The 15,212-nt window shown below is 40.6% G+C and overlaps 1 protein-coding gene across 7 annotated transcripts in view; it reads right to left on the minus strand.

Moving 5' to 3' along the window:
* Positions 1 to 15,212, minus strand: part of ndrg4 (NDRG family member 4) — a 60,155-nt gene that overhangs the window by 12,052 nt on the left and 32,891 nt on the right. For 5 of the 7 annotated variants that reach the window (XM_051383244.1, XM_051383246.1, XM_051383245.1 and 2 more), the window contains 7 exons: positions 12,543 to 12,581; positions 4,739 to 4,844; positions 1,442 to 1,562; positions 1,133 to 1,195; positions 435 to 495; positions 234 to 320; positions 72 to 128 (listed from right to left, as the gene is read on the minus strand). In XM_051383244.1, the coding sequence (XP_051239204.1) occupies positions 72 to 128; positions 234 to 320; positions 435 to 495; positions 1,133 to 1,195; positions 1,442 to 1,562; positions 4,739 to 4,844; positions 12,543 to 12,581 (534 nt within the window). Of the gene's footprint in view, positions 1 to 71; positions 129 to 233; positions 321 to 434; positions 496 to 1,132; positions 1,196 to 1,441; positions 1,563 to 4,738; positions 4,845 to 7,197; positions 7,404 to 12,542; positions 12,582 to 15,212 lie in introns of those variants that run through there. The other 2 variants (XM_051383251.1, XM_051383252.1) reach the window with 2 other exon arrangements.

The following is a 15,212-nucleotide window of genomic DNA, read 5'->3' on the forward strand; positions in this document are numbered from 1 at the left end:
AAATGAAGAAAACCTGAATAGCAATTGAAAAACAATTAATGTCCAATTTCATACCTGTACCGTGAGCTTACCTGGCTGAAAAGATGTGGCAGCACAGTATCTGGCAGAGCACTGGTCAGACCTGACAGCTGGGGGAAAGACAGGGACATTGTTACTGCAAGAAAACAAAATGAAGGCCTGGATTTGGAATGTGAGCCCACCCAAAACACTAGCATACAGTAACAGACAGGTACCTTGGTGGCAGCCCAGTCAATCCAGCCTTTGCCATTGGGGTCGATGTTGAGCAGAACCAAACCCTCAACCAGGTCGGGGAAGATCAGCTGAGAGCAGAGGTCATAGAAACATATGTAAGACACGGCTCAGAACTTCTGATTGATAGCTGATAGCTCTAGGCTCAATCTACAGTAGATTAGGAGAATCAGGATGTGACTTACAGCAAACTTGGCTAGAATGTAAGCTCCAGCCCCAACTCCGATCCCAACGATGCTCTTAAATCTAAAAGATTATTGATCCGTTAGAGGCAATGTTTTAAAGTTAAATAATTATACACTACTGTCAATAGTGTGGATGCTACATAGATACAAGGAGTGTTGTGTTGTGTTGAGTCTGGTGTTCCTATATACGATGTTACAGAATGGTTTTGTTGGCAGCACAGGCTGAAATTCATGCTTGTGCAGAGCAAAGTGTTGTACATCTCAGCTGTGGCTGGTACTGAATGTCCAGGCTAAAATTACATCCTGTTGGCAGGAAACAAATGTCTTCACTCGATCTTTTCTTTCCGCAATCTACAGAAACTGCTCAGTTCTCAGACATTCTCTCCGCTGGAAGGGGGCCCTAGAAAGCACTCATATTTTTTACCATAAAGGCATCCAAGATGGCACTTTTTCGAGTCCGCCATTGATGAGTGTTGACTGATTTTGTTCTAGTTTGCAGATCAGAGCTTACATTTCTTCTATGTTCTGAACAAACGCCAATGAGTTTTTTTCTTTTTGCAGCAACAAAAAATCTTGTCTTTGCCAGCTTGTAGAGTAAAAAGAGAACATGACGTCCCTGCAGATGGCTCGAATTAAAATATTGGCCGTGTTGGCTGTGTGAATAAATGTGGAGTAATTTCATAGCAAAGAGCACCAACCCAAAGTGCTGCACCACAGTGGGCAGCATCCCGGCCAACTGGTCCATAGTAGGGTACTGGTACCTGTGGGGAGCAAGCACATGACTTGTGGTCATCATTACTTCACATGCTGTATGTGTGATCAGTACATTCTGAGCATCTGTTTTTACTCATATTTTATAATCCATTCAAATAATTTATACTTTAAACTGAGTTAACTGAGATAATCCTAATTTATTCACCCAATCATCATCACTGGCCTAATCCCCTGACCACCAGATAATTAACACATATTAAATAATAAACAAGCTTCTATTCATTAGTATATACCCCTGTGGCAGCTGTGATGCTCCAATCTGCTGCCCCGGGGCATCGATGTGGCAAACCACAAAGTGCTTGGTGATCTCCTGCATATCCTCATTATTGAAGAAAGTGTTGAAGCACAGCTTGTCTGTAGAAGAGCGAGAGAGGAGAGGAAATAAGCAGAAGTAGCATGGGGTGAGAGGATAGAGGGATAGGTCCAAAGAAATGTGGGGGGGAGGTGGGAAGAAAGCAAAAGGCAGGGCAAGGAAGAGGAGGAGAGGATGGAGGGATGAGAGCAGAGGAATGTGATCACATTAAATATGCATCACACTCAGAGAAGACCTTGAAGGTGGCCATCTGTACAACTGATCCTGTGCCAGAAGGAGAAGGCAGAGACTACCATTTTTAACAGAGAACTGACACTATGAATTTCTCTATAATGTGGTAATTTTTTGATATGGCAAACATGAATAAGTACAGATTCTATTCAGTGCCTTATTGGTAATGACAAAGGACTTAGCTGAAAGAAAAATGTGTTTCCTTGTTTGCCTTCTTTTCCACGGTCATATGAACAGGTCAGTATAGGAAGATTTATATGTACTTTTTCCATTAAACATTTACTCATTTACTCAACCAAGCACAAAGGAGAAGCTATGGTGAAAGGCCCTATCTATAGCCAGTGTTTGGTTTGTCCAAGTTCATCATGCTGGACTCTGTAGAAGAGGACCATTCTAAGGTAATGAAAACAACGATTCTTAGGTGATATTTAAAACAACTAATAAAATATTCCAATGTTATTAAACTAAATAAGAATTTGTAACATAAATGTGGCTACTACTCTATGCTGCCATTTTGTCCAGGTACTATATCTCAAGAAACTTACTGGTTGAATTAAAAAATCAAAGTAAAAGAGAAAGTCCTGGTCTTTTTGCATAGCTTAGCACAAAGTCTGGAAGCTGCCCTAGCTCTGTCAAGACTGAAACTAGCTAGCTAGTTAGAGTCACTGTTTCTTTAATGATTTGTTCATCAAGTAATTATTCTGTCAAAGTTACTAACACATTAAAACACTAAACTCTAGTTTCTAAGTACTTAATTTGAATGTGAGTTTAGCCCTCTGAGTCAGTTGAATAATTTTCCTATGAGCAACGTTGGACTCTTTACAGAGAGCCTAGCGCAGCTTGTATAACAGTGTTTGTTGTATCTTTAAAATTTATTTTGTGTGTATTTTTTCCTCACTGAATTCCTTTCCAAATAAAAAGATTAAAATGTAAGGACAGAAAATTCTCATCTCTTCTCTTTTGTAGGAAACAAAAGAGTTTTATTTGGAGAGTGACTCACTGAGGATTTCCGGTTCGTGTTCCACTATAGAAAACTCTGAACATTGCATTCTGAAAAAGCTAGATGTATAATAAATGTCAGCTCTCCATTTGCCCTGCTCCCTCTGTCTTTGCAGTTGGCCTACTTTCAGCCCATGTGTGTCAGACTCGGTGAAACCACGCAGCAACATTGTTTCCTCCTCGGGCTCTGGCTGAGCGCTGTTAATTTAATGGACCAATTAGCATGACGACTGGGTTAGAAATAAAAAGTACGGGAGGCGGGAAAGGTGACCGTTTAATCCTTGCCACGGTGCTGGGGCCAGTTTGCAAGCTTTTAAAAATACCTATACTACGTGAGGACGGAGGTGAGAAGTTTCTCCCACTTTCTTGCTGACTCACAGTCTGCACTCCTCTTGACTCCGTGACCCACTTTCTCCCTCTGCACTTTCTTTTTCCCTTTCTATCATCCCTCTGCTTTCTCTCCTGCAACATTTGCTGCTCCTTGATCTCTGCCTTTGTATTTCTCTCTCACACACTTCTAATCTCTTTCCCACTCCCTCCTGTTCTCTTGTTCTCTCTACGTCTGTGTTTTTTAATCATGGACTGATGGACTGCTGTGCCATCTGTTGATTGGGAGTCACTGTAAATAGAACAATAAACTCTCTACCTATTTTCCTTTATGTTATTTCCAGTGCGACTCCTTTCATCCCTCGCTTTCCTTCCGTCCTGTATGATTGTGCGCCACAGTCGAGTGATTTAGTGACAGGAGCTTCTGCTGCAGCAGCAAAATACAAGTTATATTCTGCTCTGTTATACTCTACATTATCTATTGTTGTCATGTGCTTTTCTCTTTTGTTTGTTCTTAATTACTGTATTTTTATTTTTTGCATTGTGTTTTCTGCTTAAGTGGGTGGCTTTGCTTTGTGTTTTCCAAACGAGATGGATAATCAGCTTAAGAAAAAGGAAGAGTACCAATAAAAGGCAGTGGAAAGGACAACAAAAGCCAGATATCTGCATTCAGCAGGGCCGTGGATCAGCTCCGGTCACACTATCCTCCAAAACCCCCACCACCCCTATCCCACCTCCACCCATCAAGGCAGTGCTGCAGCGCTGCTGGCCCCGCCTCGCCCCTCTCTCCGCAGGACGGGGATGTTTTTCTGACCTACATTTCATCGATGCCTCTCGCATTCACCCTTTCATTTGCCTCCCTGTCTCTCCCTCTTTTTCTATTTTTGTCACAGCTCATCACACTTTAAGACAACAAGCCCCCCCTCAGTGTTTTTATTCTTTTTTCATCTCCTCTGGTTCTTCTCCCTACGTCCTCTCCTACACGCAATATCATAATCCCTTCCTTTATTAAATTATTGACCACTCAGCCTGTATTAAATTCCGGCCTATAGGGCACACTGTGACTTTGTGGATTGACATGAGCATCATGACAGTCAACACTCGGTTGTCCTTATGAGACATCTTACTAAATCCATGACAGAAAATCTTATAAAGCTGAACCCTCCAGGTACAAGAAAAGGTTTTGAAAATGTTTTGAATTGCAATAAAAATATTGATATTTTTTAATCTTGAAATTAAATTATTCATCCCTAAAATCTGTACAACCTAAGCTAAAAGGTTATATAAGTCAATAAATCATAGTAATTGAAAAAAGCCACTCTGAATGGATAACGCAAAAAACGGACAACCGTGTGAGGTCCACTTTTAGAGGGTTAATCATTTCCTGATGAAACCCACATATCTTCCACACTGTGCTGAAACTATGTTAACTTTAACAAATAACTTCATTTATCCCCTGTATCCTTTAATTATGATTTTAGCTGTGACACTGCTGACATGGAGCTCCTGCGGGTGACGATAACGATGTGTGTGAGCGAGGGCTGGAAGGAACGCTGTGGCACAGATGCCAATTATCACCTCCGATAAGTGTGGAAACACCTTACTGACAAGCCAGGAACATCTGTCAAGCCACGCACACACATTTTACGTGGATACTCACGGTTCAGTCCCACGTCGTGGTAGGTGAGGATGGCAGGCTTGTTTCCTTTGGGTGCCCCGCGGATCACCACATGCAGCATCCCATAAGGGGTCTCAATATCATGTTCCTGTGAAACACACAAACACACTCTCACTCACCTGGTGGTTTCACACACAGTCATCTGTTTTTGTAAGAACATTTGCACCTGAACCTTCCCCGGGCAAACAGATGTGAGGAGGAGATTTTAAAGAAAAAAACACCTCACTGATCCATAATCTGAAGTGTTTCACATTGTGAGACACAACACATCAACATGTCTTCAGCATTAACACTGCAAGAGACTTGATTTTTAACCTGCTTTTTATTGAACTTCAGTCAAAAGCTCCTTTACCATTAACAGCCGATCTATGCAGGATTGTTCCTCATTAATCATCAGCTTTCGAAGCAGTATGACAGAGGGGCAGATAGCTAGAGGGTCTTCAATTAGTTTGAGCTACGACCACAGTGAATCCTGATTATTGGACATGCATTGACTAAACATGTCATACTCTGCAATAATTGAGTAGTCTGTGGTTTTAAAGAATGTAGAATCTAAAAGGATTAAGAATTTAAAAAAGATAAAGAAGTGAGGTTTGAAATTGTGTAATAATGTAATAGAAAATAATATAATATCACTGGTTGACACTACTGAGGAGCGTTAAAAACTGCAATCAATAATGTATATATATATATATATATGTACATTTGGTATAAAATGAGAGTTGAGATCTCTAATAGCTCACACTTGCTCCAAACATTCTCGTTATGACCCACATTTTGCAGCATCCGCTGGTCAGAGTCAGCCAAACTCAAAATGGAGGTAGAGGATATGTGTTACCATGAGCTGCGCAATGTGGGCACACACACACACACACACACACACACACACACACACACACACACACACACACTCACAGCAGAGTAGCATTTTGGGATTATTTAGGCTGTACACTGCACTGAAGCCTTTACTGATGATGTTGACTCTACAACAGAGATATAATAAACACTGACACACCATCACTGCTGTCTTTCCCTCAGCATGTTTTCACACCTTAATCTATTCAGACAGAGAGAACTGACTGTAAATCTAAAACCTGCCAGGGGCGGATCTAGAGAAATATTCATGGCGTGACATGCACTGATTTAATCACATATGTCAATATTGGCTTGGAAAAGCCCCCAAATGAAGATCTAACTCAAAAACATTACATTATTGTGGCACATTAGTTATTAATAGTCATCAAATAAAAATATCTAAAGGTGGCATTACATGGCACATGGCCATAACAGATCATTAAATTCCTTTTTAAAACTGATCTAAATTAATGTTTTAATCTGACTGAATTTGACACCAAACTGGGGTATGGTGCCACCCCTCTAGATCCGCCCATGCAACCTGCCAATCTCTCAATAGCCGTCTACTATTTGTAAACTAATAGGCATTCACTCAGGAGTGATTGTAATAGCTCCCAATGATTCAAAAACAAACGCACTTACGGTTGCAACCAACGGCTAAAATTCTGCAATATCCCCCCTACCTCCGGCAGCAGATAGTCATGCAGCCATCAATTATGAGTTAATCCAGCCAGATTATCTGTCTGTTGCTGGCGTCAACATCAGTGATATCTGCTATCAGCATTCTAATTTGAGGCAGTTACAGCATCAGGGGCTTTGTTCACAGTCTGTTTGCAGTGTTCTGGCAAATATGAGGAGAAATTTCACAAACACACAAGCTGATGATGACCTTCAGATGTGCACACACACAGGGAGGAATTTACAGTATGTTTCAGTGGATGTGGAAGTTCAGCTTTCAAAATAAGACGCAGCTTTTCTCTCTCCACAGCAATTTGTTTGATTTAAGAATGATCTGAGGAACCAAAAATGAACAAAAATCTCCACGTCACAGTGCAACCAGGAACACACAGAGCAAAACACATAAACAGTGAGCTGCCTGAATCATCCCCTTCACTCTGTCCTCTCCTTTCCTCACACACACACCTTGTCTTTTTCAAGGTTGCCAAAATGGATGGTACTGCAGAAGGATTAACACTTCCGCTGCACACACACACAGTCATGTGTTTATCTGCAGAGGTATGCGCATCGACACACTGCTGTTGGCAAGCTTAAGTGTGTCAGTGGGCCAGAGACAAAGGATGACCCATCATTTGACACTGACGCTGCAGTTTCTTCTTCTGAATACAGAACACACACACAAGACATATTCTGTATAGTCACTGTTACAGCTGCACTTTGTTGACTGCCAGCAAACTTGGATCATAATACTATTTCAAAATTTTCAAAAAAATAAATTTGCGAAGACTCTAAAATGTATTCTGATGTAATTGACACCAGATATAAATATAGTCACTCATACATTTATATTAAATGACACACACTCAGGTACAGCATCCTCCCATCACACACTCCTGCCTGCCACTCACCCCGTCCCAGCACTCAGGCATGGCTCCACACTAACTGTACTCTCAGCCGACAAAGAAGAGGAGGGTGCAGACGGGCAGACGAGCAGCCAGGCCTCTCCTGTTTTAAGGGACTAGGTCCTGGTGAGCACTCGCTGTACAGGATGGAGAGCTGGATGCTGGATGCTGCAGGCTGCTGCAGTGTCTTTTGTCTGCTCCGCTCTACTCCCACCCAGACTCTTAAGCTCGGAGCCGCAGCCCTCCTCCTCGTCCCCTCCCTCCCCTTCTTCCATAGGCACCCGATACAGGGTGTGGGGCAGGCTGGAGATGATTTGCTCGTAGTGCTGCCTCCCCTGCACACGATTGGTCAGCTGAGTTGTCAGTCTTTAGTCTGAAGGTGCTCTCTCTCTCATCAGCACCACTGCTCCCTAGTTTTGATCTGTTTCCTTTTCCCTGTCCCTCTGTTTTCCTCCCCTCTTGTTATGTTCCAGCCTTTAAGCAAAAACAAAACAGCTACTGTTCATGAATTAGCTGTAATGAGGCCAAATATTAGGAGGCCTGTAAGTCTGCTGATAGCTTGGACATAACACGATATGCAGCAAGAATCAAAGGAGAATCATCACTCCTTGATTATTGCATCAGCATCTTCACTTGACTTAAAATCTACTGATTGTTCAGGATTCAGGCTTACAAGAGGCAAGGCCGCATTTAAAGGACCAGTGTGTAGAATTTAATGGCTTCTAGAGGTGAAGTTGCAGATTACAACTAACTGAATACTGCTCGGCCTTCCAAGTGTGTAGCAAAAACAACGGCGGCTCAACATGGCGGACTACCTACCCGTACCCTCCTTCTGTAGATTAAAACGGCTCATTGTAAGGTAACAAAAACATACCAATTATAGTTTTCAGGTGATGAAAAACTTCCCCAGTTGATTACGTACATGACAACAATTAGTTTTTTTGTCATACATTTTCTGAAAATGTATATTTAAATATGCAAATGAGGCATCATCTAATGCTACCTTTTAGGTGAATTTAGATCAAATCTACAGATGCAAGTAGACACAGTGTACTAACATTTAGGACGTTTTCTATCCACTAGTCTGAAAGAAGACTGAAAAAGACAAAATTTGTCAAAATCTTTGCCTGTAGTGTCTCGCCATTCACAAGTATATCTCTGCCTGAAATAAAATATAGCATATTTGGTGAAGGCTGAGGAGCGTACGTGCAAATTCACATGACTGTCATGGTGTCACAGTAACTATCGTGCTGACTGCAGCGCACGCACACTCTCACTAACACATATACACACACCAGAGTCTCCCTGTCTTTGCTCTCTCATGTCATTTAGCAGCCCAGGCTCTTTGTCCTGCCTCTTCAACCTCATCTCACCCCCTTTTCTCTCCCTCTATCCCCTCTTTTCTCTCCTGTTGACAGAACGCTCGTGCTGACTCAACTTGAAACGCCACTCTTTGCTGTCCCTTCCTCTCCCTCTCTGACTTTGTCCCCTTTTTCTCCACAGAAGAGATTAACTCGCTCTCCCATGCTGACTCCGCATCACTCCGTCTACTTTAAACATACAATCTGCGCCAGCAAGAATTTGACGAACACTGATGAGCAGGAAAGAGCTTGAACAAATATTGAAACCAGAACAATATATAAGCCCGGATTTAATAATACAGAGCTGGTGGAAGTGTGACTGACATTGTATTTCATTTCATTACATTTCTAGATTTAATTATTAGTATTCATATCAAAACGTCAGCAGTTACCTTCTCCAGGAATGCTGCTATTTCTTATCTTGTAAATACTTCCATACATCAAATTTTGTACGGAATTAAAGTCTTTCTAAATCTCATAATTTTTATTCCATGCATTCTTCCTCCTGTGGGCTACATTAGCCACAAGTCCACCACCATACTATTTTCAAAACTGACTGTAGCTTTGATTCTCTGCCCGAACCCGGTTGAACCTGACATAGCCTGCCGGTTTTGGGCCGGGCTCACACAGAATTTTTTCTGGGTTCTGTCAGGCCTGAGAACACCTGTAAACAGACTTTGATGTGTAAAATGTAAGCAGTTTCAATCACAGCACATATTACATCTGTACTGATGACAAATTTCATACTCATCAATGCAATATATTGCCTGGATAATCATCTATAATAAAGGAAATGTATTACATTGTAAAAGCAGATAACTTTGTTTAACTCAAAAAACAGTTGAAACTGATTACGTCAAAAATAAGAAAGAAAACTTTCTTGATCAAGTGGATTTAGTAATTTGAAGTCACACTGACTTAAGTTGTAATTGTGTGTAATTTGCATTTGTACTGTGAAACTCAGTAAAAAGTACTTAATCTTAATTTACAAAACTAAGTAACTTAAATAACTAATAAAAGCAGCTTAATCAAGAATCATTGTTTCAACAATGTATTTGAGTTAAAATAAGTTATTGCATTACAGTGTACAACATAAAGTTGTATAATGAAATTTGCAGGTACTCCACATAAATAAATTCATAGAATAACAATAAAATAAAATGAAACAATATATATAGTTAATTATATATGCACCACTGTGAATGACAATATTGACATGGTAGCCATGCAACAAGTGATGACAATATAGTTTCATCTTTACATAAAAGAAAGCTTTATTTGATGTTTTAGAAAGGATTACACTCTTTCTTGCCAAGAATAAGATAAAATCGATACACATCTGTACACAAAATACTGTATGAAGCTGTAGCCAGTAGGCAATTAGCTTAGCTTAGCTTAGCATACATACATCTACTTTTACTGTTCATTAGTTAACATACTGTATTTTGTTTGTTGTTTTTTGTGTTTAAAGTTGTGGTTCTATAGTGAGCTACGTCTCATAACTAGGCTGCATCTTGGAGCAGACTGAACTGTCACAGTGCTTTACTATTTGCATCCCTTATGTATGCACTAAATTATTAAATATAGTTAATAATTACAGCTTGTGTTGGCAGTGAATCCGATCTGTAGAAGACTGAGGTATGTGTGAGTATGTTGCAAAAACCATTAGAATAAACATGGTTTTTGAAGAGTCTTGTCTAGACACACTAGCTGCCATAATGTGCCACCATTACATTAATGAGGAGCGTAATTAAACTGTTTATTGCAGTAATTGCTGTAATTACCAAATACAACCTTCGTATAACCATGGGTGGTATTAAAATTATTTGATTAGCAAGCATTAGCGTTATAATGTCCCTAAAATGTTCTGAAATATAAGCCAATATAAGCCCTCAAACCTTAAATATACAATATACTGTATAATACAAAATGTGCCATACTTTATAGTGGAGGGGCATAAAGCAATAAGGTCAGACAGCTCCCTCTTTTCTAGATTCCCACCTGGGGCTCCTTGGATAATTTTCTATGAGATGCTTATGCTTCATCAATTAAAAAAAAAGGTAATTTCAAGTTCTCTTTAATGAATCTCAAGCACAACTTTTACAGTTTAGTTAACATGTGGATGTCTTTGAAAAAGGTATTAATTACTTCAAGAATGCATTCTATAAATGAGAATGAGGCTGAATCTTTTATCTCACAGCCAAATGCAGTGTTATTTTCTGAGACCTTCAAGTGTTGGGTTTAAGTGTGAAAGAGAGGTGTTTCATGAGAAAGGGGCTAATCACTCCTGTCTGACAGTCAGCTCAGGTCTGACTAAAATAACCCAGCAGAGTTTACATGTGTGAAGCTCAACTTCTATTTTTTTTTTTTTTTAAAACTCAGAGGACTTCTCAAACTGATGGCGTAATGGTTCATGCAAGTTTATAACCTGGAGAGTTCAGGTGGTCTGCTCTAATTAGCTGAGTTGTGTTCAAAACTTGTTTAAAAGATCTATTTAATGCACACTCATGGTGCAACGGTACATAGTATTTAATTCTAATTGATATATACTGATCAAATTGGCACAGTTGTTTCATGAAAACATAAAGCTCTGGTTTACAGCAGTTGAGAAACTTCTCATAATCACCACTACCTAGCTATGGACAGGTTTAGGCCTTATTCAGATGCAACAAATAGTGCAGGGTTATGCAAGTGTGGACCTATGGTGATGTCACCCATTCGTTTGTGGAGCTGGACGGACTCTCTGAGAATGACTTGTCAGTGTCCAGGTAGCCATGCCCTAAAGCATACCCTGCTTTATGGCCTATTTTACTCTAAATTGGACTATCATTTACTAAATGAACATCATGCTGTATGGAAGAAGACTGAAACTAGAGATTAAGACCATAAACTCATTAGGAAACTATTTACTAATCTCATAAATCAAGTCAGAAGTAGGGTAATTTCCCCATGAGGCTCAATACTATCAGAGGTCATATTTGCAGCCCATGGAGCTGCCCCCTGCTGGCCAGAAGAAAGAATGCAGGACTTAAACACGTTGAACCGTTGGCTTCACTTCACAGACCCAGAAGTTCTGTCCACTAATTACATACTATCATTGTTTATAATGTAACCGCTGTGACACAATCAGAAACTAATGTATTTGTGGTGCCCTGGTATTTCACCTGGTAGAGGGCCAAACATGTACCAATGCTGAATCCTTGCTGCAGCGGCCATGGGTTCGACTCTGACCTGTGGTCCCTTGCTGCGTGTTAAAGCTTTCTGAAGTTGCAGTTAATGCAACAAAACTACTTGAACAGATTTAAGAAAAAATTGTTTTTGACAAGCCAATGTTGACCTTTGGTTTCACACAGAACTCAAACAGATGTCTGAGACATCCATCCACTACACCTCTTCCAAACGCAGGCTTTGTTCTCTTTGTCACTGCTGATAGCACCTTTAAACATTCAGTAAACACTGATTCATTGCTATTAACAGACACGCTGTCATGCCGTTTATTATTTTGACTTATCCTTTGCAGGGTCACTGAGGACTAGAGCCTACCCCAGCAATCTAGGCAGGCAGGTACACCCTGGACAGGTCACCAGTCTCACAAACAGAAATTCAAACTCACAACCACACTTATTGGCATGTTAGAAGAACCTGGTCCTAACCAGCCTATCTTTGGATAGACACAAGGAGAACATGCAAACTCCACACAGTAAGTAGTCGATATAGTAGATATCTGTAGTCATAGCTAAGGTAGCACTTCCCATTACAAGGAAGTTATCATCTTTGTTATATTTAGCCTCGTGAAATTACAGATATCTATCTTTCACCTTACTCTTTTTCTTTTCTCTGTCGACTCACAGGCATTGTTTACCCAAGTGAGCAAGCACAAAGACATGACAAACAAAGAAAGATGAAGGACGATAGACAGCGAGAGCACAAAAGACGAGAGGCACTGATAAGAAGAGGTAAGAGGAAAGAGAGAGAGGCATCAGCTCGTACCTTCCAATCCCCCGCTGGCATCAGCTGTTCACAGCTCTCCTGCAGAGAAAGACAAGCAGATAGAACACACAAAGAAAAAAGAATTAAAAAAGGAAGGAGATATGTAGTCTGAACTCACACACACATATTCCTCACACAGTAATGGGTGCATCCACTGTTGGAGCTGAAAGCCGCTAGACTTACAGAAGAGTAGCACAAGCTGTGCACTGTAGATCCAAACCACAGACACAGAAAAACACAGTTTCCCAGAAGCACCTTAGCTGTACAGTATGATCACCTGTCTCTGAACATACACAGAAATATATGTTACATATTCAGTTTTGCATTACCTTTTTATGGGCACATTTGCCAGTAAAATTGTACTGTAAGCATTTGGGCTTATTTAAAGGAGTACTCCAGCTATTTAGCAGTGCACTGCATTTACGTATGAATAGTCACAGGAGACAAATAAGGAAAATTGATGCAACAGATGTCGATATAGTATGACTTTCAGTCCCTGTAATGGGTCAAGCTCTGACGCTCAAAACACTGGATCCTCCATTTCCCATAATGCAACATCATAATGGATTTCATCAGACTCTGGTAAACCCCCATGTCTTTAAAATTTTGCACCACAGAGACTTTCTTAAAAATATTTTGTTGTCTCCAAGCCTAATCTGAGATAACCCCTGGAAACACAGCTGTGGTGGAGTGCTCCTTTAAGAGTGCTTACTACACCTGTTATTCCCGTGTATCTCTTTTAAGAGAGACAGTAAAGAGAATTTACTTACAGTAAGTGCATGTGGGAGACTGGGAACAAATCAGCAGTAAAAAGTGAGGGAAGATGGTGTTTTAAAAAAAAATACAGGATGAGAGAGAGCACAGCGACCAGATTCCCCCCACAGCAAGACACCTCAACAGTCATCGACGCCTGTAAACAACCATGAGCTGGGGCATACGATCAGGGCATAAAAATAGCATTTTTGTCATCTGACCACAGTGGTGATGGGAGAATCCCTGCGAGCCAGTCTGACTCCTTGACTGCCAAAATAGATTTAAAAATTCAGAGACACTGATTGATGACAAGCTGGCTTCAGTAGAAGTGACAGCTGTGCCAGCGCCAGTCAAAGATTTCCAGTATTTGAAGCCTCTGAATTTGATTTTCTTTAATGTCTTATCTCGCAGTGCTCACTCTTTGAGAAATCTGGTCTTGACTCTTCATTTAAGAAGAGATGTACTGACATAAAACAGGTTTCTCATCCGTAACTAACTGATGTGCTGGAGAATACACACACACACACACACACATTTTAACCAATTTGTACAATGGCTTTTCTAATTTCTCAACACAGCAGTTGATACTAGCCTGTGTTATTTCAGCACATGTCATTTAAAAGCTTATTCCTGCTCTGCTGCCTTTGTACATTTTGGAGCAGAGTAGGAACATCTGGAAATCTGGACACAAGAAAAGGACATGCACATGAGGTTAGTCAGAACTGTTGGACAAATGGTTTCCACACTGCTTCCTTGTTAGACATGCACAAGTAAGGTCTTAGTTCATGTGGGAATTTTTGAAGATAATTCTGAAAGAAAATGTGACAGGATTAAAGATGGATACTGTACATATACCAAGTTAAAATGAATAGTGGTGGATCAAGGTGGGGGGAAGAAAGAGTAAAAAAAATGTAAAGTTATTAGCAGTGAAGAATGGAAAAGAAAGGACAGGAGTGGCACTCCACACAGTGAACAGAGTCAGATCAGGGACACACCTAAAGAGAGAGAAATATGTCACTAAACACAACAGGACCTGAAGCTGCCCTGTAAGAAGAATATGACAAATAATACTGAATGGGCTCTTTTTTCCCCTGATTTGATGCTGTATCGTCAGCTGAGCGTTGGAAGGTGTGTGTGGGTAAGAAATCCAATAAACTGATTTCTCATCACAACAGAAATGTACAGCTGAAAGGGCAACTTCAGTCCCTGTGGATGTCATGCAGATGGTTAATTGTTTTCAGTGGGAACACGTTAGTGATGACAGTACGGTGGTCGGACCAGCAGGTGGCACTCTTCTCTTTCATATAACTCCCACCCAGTGGTACTTCATGTAGAGGATTTCCAGCAGCTGAGTTCAGTCAGAAAGGAGAGTGCTGGGGACCTGGAGTGTGTGCTGTAGGTGGTGACATCTAGAAGAAATGTTTGGCTTCTATCCTTTTGTTTTTGCGAAGGTCTCTGAACTGAATGCTCTAATGAGAGCTCAGAGGGAAAATTCTTGCAAGTACACATTGTGTTTGCTTCTGTGATGCACTTCTTCGTTGCTGATCTCCGAGTCACAATAGTTCTTTTCACAGCACCCATTTTGACATGAAATAGTAGGGAAAACAGTGTGGTAAAGTTCAGTTCCATTTAGTATAGCAGAGCCCAGTGAGCCAACATGCACAACAGCAGCACCCTGACTCTGTTTTACCTGAATGGAACGGAACCTTAATTTGTGTCATTGGTAACACCTGTGTTGACCCTACTATTTCATGTCACATGACTGCTGTGATAAAGGTCTGTTACCGCAGCACTAAATTTAATTAATCAGGTCCAGGAGAACTGACTTACTGATTAATCCTAGGGATGCTATAAATGGAGATGTCCAGAGAGGGGGAACATTTGTTTTTTAGGGAACTAATCAATATGTGTGCGCCA

The sequence above is a fragment of the Dicentrarchus labrax genome, unplaced genomic scaffold, assembly GCF_905237075.1.
Source record: "Dicentrarchus labrax unplaced genomic scaffold, dlabrax2021, whole genome shotgun sequence".
NCBI classification, from domain to species: Eukaryota; Metazoa; Chordata; class Actinopteri; family Moronidae; genus Dicentrarchus; species Dicentrarchus labrax.